The 12,372-nt window shown below is 38.0% G+C and overlaps 1 protein-coding gene across 2 annotated transcripts in view; it reads left to right on the top strand.

Annotated features, from left to right (window-relative positions):
- Positions 1-9,583, top strand: part of SH3GL1 (SH3 domain containing GRB2 like 1, endophilin A2) — a 158,938-nt gene extending 149,355 nt beyond the window's left edge. For both annotated transcript variants that reach the window (XM_075864257.1, XM_075864264.1), the window contains 2 exons: positions 8,597-8,653; positions 8,773-9,583. In XM_075864257.1, coding sequence (XP_075720372.1) covers positions 8,597-8,653; positions 8,773-8,969 — 254 coding nt within the window. In that variant the 3' untranslated portion in view covers positions 8,970-9,583. The remainder of the gene's footprint in view (positions 1-8,596; positions 8,654-8,772) is intronic.
- Positions 9,584-12,372: the final 2,789 nt, after the last annotated feature.

The following is a 12,372-nucleotide window of genomic DNA, read 5'->3' as shown; positions in this document are numbered from 1 at the left end:
ATAGCTATATCGCTATGTGCAGAGTAAATGAATGGAAAGTAAAGTAAATGAATGGAGAGAAGTGTATGACGCTGATTGGTCAGCGTCATACACTTCTCTCCACAACGCCCACTTGGTCAAAAAGTAAAACACACCCAGTTGTCTATTGAGAAACTCATTAGCATAAATCTAAAATAGGTCACAACTCCGTCAAAAATGATAGTTTTTCTAAATAAAAAAACACTGCTATAATCTACATTACAGCGCCGATCACATCATGTACAATATAGGCCATTTATAATGTGGTGACAGAGCCTCTTAACTTCGGTCAGCTGACATCCGGGGATGATGGCACCGATTCGGCTTCTGAATTTGACGTAAGTATACAACGTTTTGCGGGAAGCACTGGCTTTCCATGTCGTATACTTATGACAATTGTCGGGAAGGGGTTAACATTTCCCCTATGGCATTGTTTTTTGAACAGTGTTTTTTATTTTTCTAGGACGTCTAGTTTAGCAGCAGTTTCTCACGTTTTCAAGAATTTCAAAAGCCTATTTTTATGGGGTTCAATTCTGAAGTGGCTTTGAGGGGCCTATATTTTGGGAAACTCTCATAAATCACCTGATTTTAAAAACTGCAACCTCAAAGTATTCAAAACAGCATTTAGAAAGTTTCTTAATCCTTTAAGAATTTTACAGGAATTGAAGCAAAGTAAGTGCGAAATTTATAAGTTTGATTTTTTTTATATTTTTTGTTTTGCAGAAATAAATTTTTAATCCATTTTTTTTTCTGTAACACAGCAAGAGTTAACAGAAAAACAGAACTCCAGATTCTGAAGTTTTTAGAAATATCTAATGTGGCCATAGTGTGCTAATGGACTGAAACACAGGCATCAGGAGCAAAGGAGCACCTAGTGGATGTTGGGCCTTCTTTTTAATAGAATATATTTTAGGCACCTTGTCCGGTTAGAAGAGGTCTTGTGGTGCCAAAACAAAAGAAACGTTCCAAAAAAGACCCCATTTTGGAAACTAGACCCTACAAGGAATTTATCTAGGGGTGTAGTGAGCACTTTGACCCCACAGGTGTTTCATTGATTTTATTAGAATTGGGCAGTCAAAATGTTTTGTTTTTTTCCAGTAAGATGTAGATTTAGTTAAAACATTTTAATTTTCATGTCAAATAAAGGAGAAAAAGCACCCCAACATTTGTAAGCAACTTCTCCAGTGTATGGAAATACCCCATATGCTGCTGTTTGGATACATGGCAGGGCTAAGAAGGAAAGGAGCACCATTTGGAGTGCAGATTTTACTGGATTGATTCCTGAGCGGCATGTTGAGCCCCTGAGGTACCAGTACAGTGAAAACCCCTGAAAGGTGACTCCATTTGGTAAACTAGACCCCTTGAGCAATCTCTGGTTGTAGTGAGTATTTTGAACACACAGGTTTTTGCTGAATTTTTTAGAATTATGACATGAAAATAGAAAAAAAATTCCAATAAGATTTAGTTTTAGTTCAACATTTTTCATTTTCATAAGGCCCATAGGAGAAAAGCACCTCAACTTTTGCAAAGCATTTTCTCCCGAGTAAAGTAGTACCCCATATGTGGTCGCAAACTGCTGTTTGGACACACTGCAGGGCTCAGAAGGGCAGGAGCGCCATTTGGCTTTTTGAGTGCACATTTTGCTGAATTGAGTTTTTGGGAGACATGTCGCATGTGCAAAGCTTCCTGAGGTACCAGTAGAGTAGAAATTCCCCAGATGTGACTCAATTTTTGAGACTTTACCCCTCAAGGAATTAAATTAGGGGTGTAGTCAATATTTTGATCCCACAGTCTTGCATATATATTTTATTAAAATTCGGTCATGAAAATATAAATCTAAATTTTTTCCAATAATGTAATTTTAGTGCAACATTTTTCATTTTAACAAGGAATACAGCAGAAAAGACACCCCAAAATTTGTTATGCAATGTCTCGCGAGTAAGTGAATACCCCATATGTGGTCATAAATTGCTATTTGAACACACAGCAAGGCTCTAAAGGGAAGGAGCCCCATTTGGTTTTTGAAGTGGAGATTTCACAAGATTAGTTTTCAGACACCATGTCGCATTGAGCTAAAGTACAGTGGAAACCCCGAAAAATTACCCCATTTGGATAACGACATCCCTCAAGGAATTCATCATGAGGTGTAGTGAGCATTTTGACCCTGCAAGCGTTTTGCACAAATTACTACACAATAGATATTGCAGTTTGAAAACTGCCATTTTTCCACAGATAAGCCATTTCAGTGACCAATATGTTGTGCCAATGGCGACACACACCCCATAAATTGTTAAACGGGTACTCCAGATTACAGTAATACCCCATATGTGGTCATAAACTGCTGTTTGGGCACACTGCCAGACTCAGACCGCCATTTGGCTTTTGGAGCACAGATTTTGCTTGCGAATAGTTTTGTTTGGGGTTTTACTGGTGTTTCATCTTACAATGTGGAAGCATATGTAATCTGTGCGTAGTACATCAGGGTATATGTAAACTGTGCAGAGTACATCAGGGTATCTGTAAGCTGGGCGGAGTAAATCAGGGCATAATAGGATGATGTAATAATGGGGTGAATGAATAAAAAAACAAAACCCTAATAATCCATGGATTGGTGTGGCACGCTTTGAACCAATTCTTTATGCACAAGCCAGGTTTTTTTGTGCAGGTGTCACACTGATAAATGGTGTCCTTTCTTATACCCTTTTTGGAATACACTCTTTTTTTGGGTCCTTCCCTTGTTTGCAGTTTGGAGAACTTCGTTGGGAAAGTGTTGCCCTGCTATAATAGGCAGCTATGTGGTAAATCCGGGGTATTGTACAAATACTGTACTCCGCTCCAGTATTGCCAAATCTTTTACTACTTTACAAGCCCTATAAGTAGCACAAGGCCCTAAAGTGTCCTCATCTCCGCTGCATCTACGAGGTCTACCTGTGGGGTTTAGAAAATTATGATGTAGGGCTCTTAGTGAAAAACTACTGTACCTAAAAAAAAAATTAGTCTGGCCCATCATTTTGCATAATTTTGCAGCATTGCGTTCAGAGAGTCAAAACGTTTTATTTTTCCATTGACGCAGCTGTGTGAGGGCTTGGTTTTTGTGGAACAAGCTGTAATTTTTATTGGTTTCATTTTGGCGTACATGTGGTGTTTTTGGTTGTTTAGCACAATTCCATTTTTTGGGAGATGAGGAAACCAAAAAACAGCAATTCTAGTATTTATTTTTTTTCGACAGTGTTCACCGTGCAGTATAAACAACATGTTAACTTTTATTCTGCGGGTTGATACGATTACAGAAATTACCAAGTATATACTGTGTTTTTTTTTTTAGTTTTACTACTTTCCCACAATAAAAATACTGTTTTCTAAAAAAAAAAAAAAAATAAAACTTTTCCGTGTCGCTATTTTCGAAGAGGCATAACTTTATTTTTCAGTAGATATCGCTGTGGGAGTGCTTGTTTTTTGCGGGACGAACTGTCGGTTTTGTGGCTGCCGTTTTGGAGTACTTGCGACTTTTTTGATCACTTTTTATTAAATTTTTATTTAATTTTTTAGAGACCAGGTGACCAAAAAGCAAAATTGTCATTGTTTTTAATTAACACTTTTGACGGTGTTCACCTTGCGGTAAAAAAAATAACATGATATCCACGGGCAAAGCGTCGACAGCACTCTGGCTCGAGATTCCACTCCTAGAGGTATCCCCAATAGAGCAAACTATGAGGGGGGGGGGGTGTGGCACGATCTACAGAGGGCACTGTGTCACTATCTAAGAAGGGGCTGCCCAATCTTGACATTCTTGTGTCTGCCAACTGAGCCGCCGGACTGCATTTAGCGACGCTTAAACTGGAGAACAGGATTGTTAAAATACACGTGGAGTAAACTCGCAAATTTCCATTAACCCCTTAACGACCAAGGACGAAAATGAACGTCATGGTCGGCTGCTAGTTCCCGCACCATGACGTTCATTTTCGTCCGCATTTCAAACTGTCACTCTGTGTAAACACAGAGTGACAGACCCGCGCTGACAGTTGTCCCCGACAGCTGAGACATCAGTCTTGCCGGACAGCGGACCATCGCCGCTGATTTCGGCAGTTAACCCCTTAAGTGCGGCGACGGATTGCAGTCGCCGCATTTAAGTGATTTGAAGCACATCGGCAGCCCCCACGAAGTGATCGTGGGGGCTACCGATGCTTGTCACGGCAATCGGAGGTCAGATAATGACCTCCGGGTTGCCATGTACGGAAGCCTCGGAGGAACGGCCTCCGGCCGTTCCTCCTCTGCTTCCTGTCAGTGTGACAGTCACGTCACAATGACAGTTAGAGTACATTACACTACGTGTGTAGTGTAATGTACTCTAGCAGCGATCAAAGCTGCAAGACTAAGTGTCCCCTAGTGGGACAAGTTAAAAAAGTAATAAAAATGTTTTAAAAAAAGTGTAAAAATAAAAGTTATAAGTTCTATAAACACTAAATGCTTTTTTTCCTATAATAAGACTTTTATTATAGAAAAAAAATGAACACGTTAAAAAAAGTACACATATTTGGTATCACCGCGTATAAAACTATAATGTTAATTTTTCCCGCATGATGAACACCCCAAAAAAAATCAATAAAAAACTACGACAGAATCGCAATTTTTTTGGTCACCACCGCTCCCTAAATAAAGAATAAAAAGTGATCAAAAAGTCGCATGTACCCGAAAATAGTACCAATAAAAACTTCTATCCGTCCCGCAAAAAACAAGCCCTTACACAGCTTTTTTGACTAAAAAATTCAAAAATTACGGCTCTCAGAATATGGTGACACAGAATTTTTTTTTTTTATAAATAAGTCATTTTATTGCGCAAACGCTAAAAAAAAGGACCAAACCTATATACATATGGTATCGCCGTAATTGTACCAACCCGCAGAATAAAGTAAAAATGTCACCTATAGCCTACGGTGAGCGCCGCAAAAAGAAAACCTAAAAAACGGTGTCAGAATTCCTGTTTTTTGCTCAGGATTGCAAAAAAATTTAATAAAAAGTGATCAAAAAAAATCGCATGTACCCCAAAATGGTACCAATGAAAACTTCAGATTGTCCCGCAACAAATAAGCCTTCACAGGGCTCCGGTGGTGAAAAAATAAAAAAGTTCTGGCTCTCAGAATATGGCGATGCAAAATGTGCAGAGTGTCCAAAAGCGGATAAGATCAGGCGCCATTTATCAGTGCGACACCGGCCACATATCTGCGGATTATTATTTATTTACCCTCTTATTATGCCCTGATGTTCTCCGCACAGATTACATACATATGCCCCCCACATTATAAACTGAAATACCAGCGAAACCCAAAACAGAAACCTACCAAGCAAAATCTGCGCTCCAAAAGCAAAATGGCGTCCCTTCTGATCCCTACAGTGTGCCCAAGCAGCAGTTTGCGCCCACACATATGGCGTCGCCATACCCGAGAGAACCCGCTTAACGTTTTATGAGGTATTTGTCTTCTGTGGCACAAACTGGGCACAACATATTATGCACTAAAATGGCGTATCAGTGGAAAATTGCAATTTTCACTTTGAACCATCCGCTGCGCATTAACCCCTTTGCGCACCATGACTTAATTGCCCGTCATGATGCGGCGGTTGATGTATGGAGCCGGCTCACGTGCTGAGCCCGCTCCATACGCTGCGGGTGTCGGCTGTGTATTACAGCAGGCCCCCTCGGTACTAACGGACAGGTACCGCGATCGCTCTGTTACAGAAGCCTGTAAGAATAACAATATACTGCAATACATTAGTATTGCAGTGTATTGTACCAGTGATCCAATAATCGCTGGATCAAGTCCCCTAAGGGGATTGATTAATAAAATGTGTAGAAGAATTATAGTTATTAGTAGTGAGATTTTTTTTTTTTAAAGTTAAAAAAACAAAACACCTTTTCGCGTTTTTCTTCTAAAGTAATGTAAAAAAATGAACAAAATTGGTATCGCTACGTCCGTAAAAGTTCGAACTATTACAATATACCAATATTTAATTTGCACAGTGAACACCTTAAAAAAATTTAATAATTGAAACCGCCAAAATCGCAATTTTTTTTTTTTTGTCACCTTCGCTCTAAAAAAAAAATGTAATACAACTTTTGAATCACTTTTTATGTACCCAAAAATGTTACCAATAAAAACTGCAGCTCCTCCCGCAAGAAATAAGCCCTCACACCGCTCTATTGATGGAAAAATAAAAAAGTTATGGCTCTTGGAAAGCGGGGAGTGAAAATCTAAAATATGAAAGCAAAAAATGGATCAGTCCTGAAAGGGTTAATTCATTTCTAATGAAAAAACGTATGACAACATGTTGGGTATTTCCGTACTCGGGAGAAATTGCTTTATAAAAAATTGTTGTTTTTTTCCTCCTTTATCCCTTGTAAAAATGAGAAAATGCAACGTTTTAGTGGAAAAAATTTTGATATTAATTTTCGCGCCCTAATTCCAATAAACTCTGCAAAAGACCCGTGGGGTCTAAATGCTCACTATACCCCTAGAAAAATTCCTTGAAGGTTTTTCCAAAATGGGGTCACTTTTGGTGGGTTTCCACTGTTTTGGTCCCTCCAGTGCATTGCAAATGCGACATGGCACCGAAAACAATTCCAGCAAAATCATAAATCCAAATGGCGCTCCTTCCCTTCTGAGCCCTGCTGTGGGTCCAAACAGCAGTTTATTACCACATATGGGGTATTGTCGTAATCGGGAGACATTGCTTTACAAATGTTGGGGTGCATTTTCTTCGTTATTCCTTGTAAATAATAAAAATTTCTATGTTTCAGAAAAAAAGTACATTTTAATTTTTACAGACTAATTTCAATATATTTAGCGAAAAACCTGTGTGGTCAAAATGCTAACTATACCCCTAGATAAATACCTTAAGGGGTCTAGTTTTCGAAGTGGGGTCGTTTATGGGGAGTTTCTATTATTCTGGCAGCTCAAAGCTTCTCCAAATGTACATTGGGGCCTAAAACATTTTCAAGCAAAATATGAGTCCTGAAAGCCTCCGGGTGCTCCCTTCCTTTTGGGTCCTGCCGTGTGTCCAGGCAGCGCATTAGGGCCACAATGTGGGTATTTTTGAAAACAGGAGAAACAGGGTGATAGATTTTGTGGTGTGTTTCTTCATTCTCATGGTCGCTTTACAAAGAAATTGGTCTTCAAACTGATACTTATATGAAAAAAAGTGAATTTTTTTTTTTCACCTGCTATGTATTAAATTTAGCAACAAAACTGTGGGGTCAAAATACTTACTATACCCTTAGGTAAATACCTTAAGGGGTCTAGTTTTCTAAATGGGGTCATTTGTGGGGGTTTCCACCATTCTGACACCTATGAGCCTCTGAAAACCTGGCTTGGTGCAGGAAAACAAAATGTACTTCAAAATTTATAAAATTATTATTCAATTTGTAAGTCCTCTAAATTGCTGAAAATTTATTTTATTTTTTCAAAAGTGCTACCAAAATGGAGTAAAGAGATAGAAATATATATTTAATTAAAAAAAATTGTACAGTATGTATGTACATATGTGACATATTGCAGTTAAAAATAGGGGAAAATGGTAATTTTTACAAAATTTCTTCCATTTTTCTATTTTTTAATTAATTTCCGCAAATCGTATCAGACTACTTTTACCACTAAAAATAAAACCAAAATATGACACAAAAACAATGTCAGAATTACTTGGATATTCAAAATTTTCACAGAGTTATTCTCTGATAAAGTCAGACATACCAGATTTGACAAATCTGGCTTGGTCATTAAGGTACAAACATGCCCGGTCATTAAGGGGTTACGTTTAAACTGAACGGTATTATTATAGTAATGTAGTATTGTTATAGTAATGTAGTATTGTTATAGTAATGTAGTATTGTTATAGTAATGTAGTATTGTTATAGTAATGTAGTATTATTATAGTAGTATTGTAGTAGTGTAGTATTGTAGTAGTAATGTAGTATTGTTACAGTAATGTACTATTATTATAGTAGTGTAGCATTGTTATAGTAATGTACTATTATAGTAGTATTGTTATAGTAATTTAGTATTATAGTAATGTAGTATTAGTATAGTAATGTAGGATTGTTATAGTAATGTTGTAGTAGTAATGTAGGCTTGTTATAGTAACGTAGTTTGTTATAACTAATTAATTAACAATAATTTTGTATTGTTTCATATTTGAAAGTAATGCGGCCTGTCAACTTCACATTTTTTCTATGTGCGGCCCATTTACCCGGCCGAGTTTGAGACCCCTTCTTTAGACTATTTTCACAATGCTCACAAAGTGCATAATGAGATGTCCTTCACAAACATCTCATCATGTCTGTAAGTACATTTATGTCAATGTAGTATTTCAACGTGTAAATTTCAGACAGTTCTGGATGTTGTGCTTCTTTTCACTGCTAATGAATGCATCACAATAAGTATATACCTGAATTTGTGTAGACGTTCTCCATATCCTGTCATTTTAACTTTATTTTTGTGTAGCATATGTTATATGCATTCCATTTTTGACACTGTAAATCGCAAGATACTGCTGTGTTTCTAATAAATGTACTTTTTTTGTTTACTAGTCTCATCCTCTTTCCGCTCCGAGAAGCCCACCAGAACACCTAGCAACCGCAGCTCCAGTAAGTGACAAGTACTTTATTTCATGTACCTGATCTAGTCAGCCATAACAGAAGCCATCAATCCAACTTTACCTTTTCATGCAAAATTTTATCTTTCTTGCCATTATTTCTACTTCTAGCACCACTGGACCAACCATGTTGTAAAGCTTTGTATGATTTTGATCCTGAAAATGATGGAGAGCTTGGCTTTCGTGAAGGTGATATTATCACTCTGACCAATCAGATTGATGAAAACTGGTATGAAGGAATGATCAATGGGTTGTCTGGATTTTTCCCCTTGAACTACGTGGAGGTTCTGGTTCCATTACCTCAATGAAGACTTCATTATGCTATTGGCAAAGAAAGCCGTTATCCAGCCTTTCACTTCACAAAGGACCAAATTACTGGGATGCTTATTACATCACTCCTTTGAGTAGGAGAATGCCTCATTTCCCATTGAGCAGAAAGTGGTAATGCTTTATTGATATTGGTGCATTAGCTTCAGAACACTACGTATATACATGATTCCGTCCATATAACTTCTGTTATAGCTCTCTTTATGGACTTTATGTATGAAGAGATTCATTATAACATTACCTAACTTGTAAAACACTACGGTCTTTAGCACAGTAACTGTATTGTCTCCAGAAAGTAATTCTAAATTTTTTTACCGTTAATTGGCCTCTGATAAAGGGGCAGATATGATGTATCGCAACTACGTGAGGTAATGTTAGGGCTCTTGTATTCTTTTATATTTCTTTTTAATCTGCTACTCTAAAAAGAATTTATCCTGACTATATAAATACAAATGCTTGTAACCTTTATATATGTTACTATTTGTATTGTTACAGTAAATGTTATTTTTTTTCATATTTTTATCTATCTCAATAGCACAGGCTGATGGCCTTCAGATGTGAGTTAAATTCTTGTATTAAAGAATATCAACATCTATCTCCATGGATGCTTCATCTTCTATTCTTTAAGGGCTAACACATACATTTCATGTTTCCATTTACTTGCAATAAATACTCTATTGAACCCAGCATCCGACCTTAAGCTAGTAACTCTCAGTTCAGAATGTATTTTCCAATGATATCTTCAAACAGAAGTGTGCATTTAACTGAATTTATAACTCCCTTTGAGCGCTCTAGACAAAATGTAGTGTTGGTTAAAATTTAATTGTACAGCAAGGGTCTCTGTTGTACAGTCTCTGCATCCATTGGGTGCAGTTTTTTACAGAGCGCATGTAGAGGAGAAAAAGCTTCATACATAGCCATCTGACGAAGCTTAGTGACGTTCCAACTGGCATCTACTTTGGTTAACTGTATACATGTAGGTGCAAGAACAGGTCAGCCATGATGTGAGAGGCCACACCAGTTCACAGAATAAAGCTATAAATAAAGAACGATGTCATGAACTATGTAGCCGTGGAAGCACATTCAAATTGCATTTAACTAGCCATCAGTCAAAGATGAAACTTGATTTGGCAGGTGCCAATAGAATGCTTCCCACCCAAATTTTTATTGCCACTGTAAAGTTTAGCGGAGGAAGAATTATAGTCTAGGACTAGATTTCATTATTTTGCCTGAGCCCTTTAGGTCAAGTCGAGTGGAATTTAAATTTTAAAGAAAAAACATTAAATATTTGTTTGCATCCAAACAGAAATGGGCCTTCCCCAAATTGTTGCCACAAAGCAAGGTCCATAAAAAAAGAACCCAACTAACACATTTAGGATAGACTGGACCTATGACCGTACGCTCGTCTGTATGGCCCAACATTGGTTCCTGACCTGTATATCAAGCAATAGTGAGAATTCCTAAAACTCTGCCAAAATCTGGTAGAAAGCCTCCCCCAAGAGTGGAAGCTTTTCTAGCAGGAAAAGGTCCAGACCCAATGTTAATGCCTGTATTTTTAAAACGTGAAGTTCAACAGGCACTTGCAGCTGTCCACATACTTTTGGCTGTGTATGTTATTCTCTATACCATTGTCAGAGAGAGCTTTTTTTTCTTTGTACACCTCAGCAAGATTGATAAATTTGTACAAAGAAGCAAGTTACTAGAACCATCTTAGAAATTGTAGAAATATTTTACACAATAGACTTACTTACATAGCATAAAACTAAGGAAATTCATTCAAATAGTCAGTAAACCAAACTTCTGACTCCTCTATTTTACAGCTCCGACTCCTTCATAAATGTCTCATATATAATAATCCCGGTTGTCTGCTCGCTGTGTATAAATCTATATTAAAGAGAAAAGAAACAGGCGCTTCATGGTGCAGTACTTTAGGTAAAAATATAAAAGGTTGATAGACTGTAAGAAAGCTGCTCACCTTGTCAGGTTGTTCGTATTCCGGCACAGTGCTGCGGAGAATTATCAAATAGAGTGTTACTTTGTCGCTTTTCCTTCCCAAGGTGATATGGAGAATCCGTGGATTATCAACAGCAATGGAAAGAATGTTGTAAAAACATGGGGAAATTGGGTTCTGACATATATTCCAAACTGACAACATTCAATGTGAAAGTTAAAAAAAACTATATATAACAAGCAACGCGATTTGGCGCTGTACTAGCGGATTCTTCAGGCCTGGATAGTAGCACATGTAAACAACATATAACTAGTATGTGCAGGTACATGGGTGGGAGGAGAAAATTACAGAAAGACCGCCCCTTTTAAAAATACTATCCTATCATGCGATCACAGCAATAACACAGAATGTATGTTTAATATGCGAAAGTATATTAAACATACAGGAAAAAATACAAATGTATTGTATGACCTATGCCCTCTCAGGGTTAACCAAGGCATCATAGATCATACAGGGTGATTCAAAAAGGATGGTGCAAAAGTGAAGGCCATTGACTGAAAATCAAAGCTCATAGCAACTAATCACAGCACAGCTTTAATTTTTAAGAGCCAAATTTCAAATGTGCTTACATAGTGTGACATACGATGGCGGCGTTGAAGCAAGGAAAACCTCTGAGTGTTGGAATTTGCAAGAACGGGGTCTGTTATGAAACTTTCAGAATAAATTTGGTAAATGTGCTCCACATAGAAATTGCGTTTCGCGTTGGGTGAAACAATTCGAAACCACTGGGTGTTTGTCATGGGAAAAGTTTGGGCAGCTCAAGAAGAGAGAGTGAACAGGATTCAAGCAGTGTACAAGCATAGTCCTGGAAAGTCGACCAGGCTGACTAGTATAGAACTATAGGTGCCACAAACCACAGTATGGCCTATTTTACGAAAACGTCTTAGTTGTAAGCCATATAGATTATATTTTCAGGAGCTGAAACCAGATTGACAAATCGAAACGCTGCAATTTTGCATTAACTTGCAGGGCCGATTGGAAGAGGCTGCTGTTCAGCGATGAGGCTTCCTTTCATGTCAGGGGGAAGGTCAATCGCCACAACGTTCGAATTTAGCACTCAGAAAAACCATGTGCCCTTAACGAGCACATGACGGACTGCAATGAGCAGGTGCAAAGTCTATGGTCCCTTCTACCTGGACATGTTAAAGGAATGGCTTCTGCCACAGACTACGTGTGGCAGATTTTCCTCAAACAGCAGGATGGTGCACCTCCGCATTTCCATTTGGATGTTCGCCAATACCTGAATGAAACCCTACCGGAAAGTTGCATCGGCCGTGCTGGAAACAACAATTCACCAATGTTGCGCTGGCCTCATTGATTGCCATATCGAGCACCCTGCAACTTTCTTTGGGGCTAAATCAAGGACTCGTATC

Source organism: Rhinoderma darwinii, chromosome 1, assembly GCF_050947455.1.
Source record: "Rhinoderma darwinii isolate aRhiDar2 chromosome 1, aRhiDar2.hap1, whole genome shotgun sequence".
Classification (NCBI taxonomy): Eukaryota; Metazoa; Chordata; class Amphibia; order Anura; family Rhinodermatidae; genus Rhinoderma; species Rhinoderma darwinii.
Note: the sequence above shows the minus strand (reverse complement) of the source record. Positions and strands in the feature narration are given on the sequence as shown.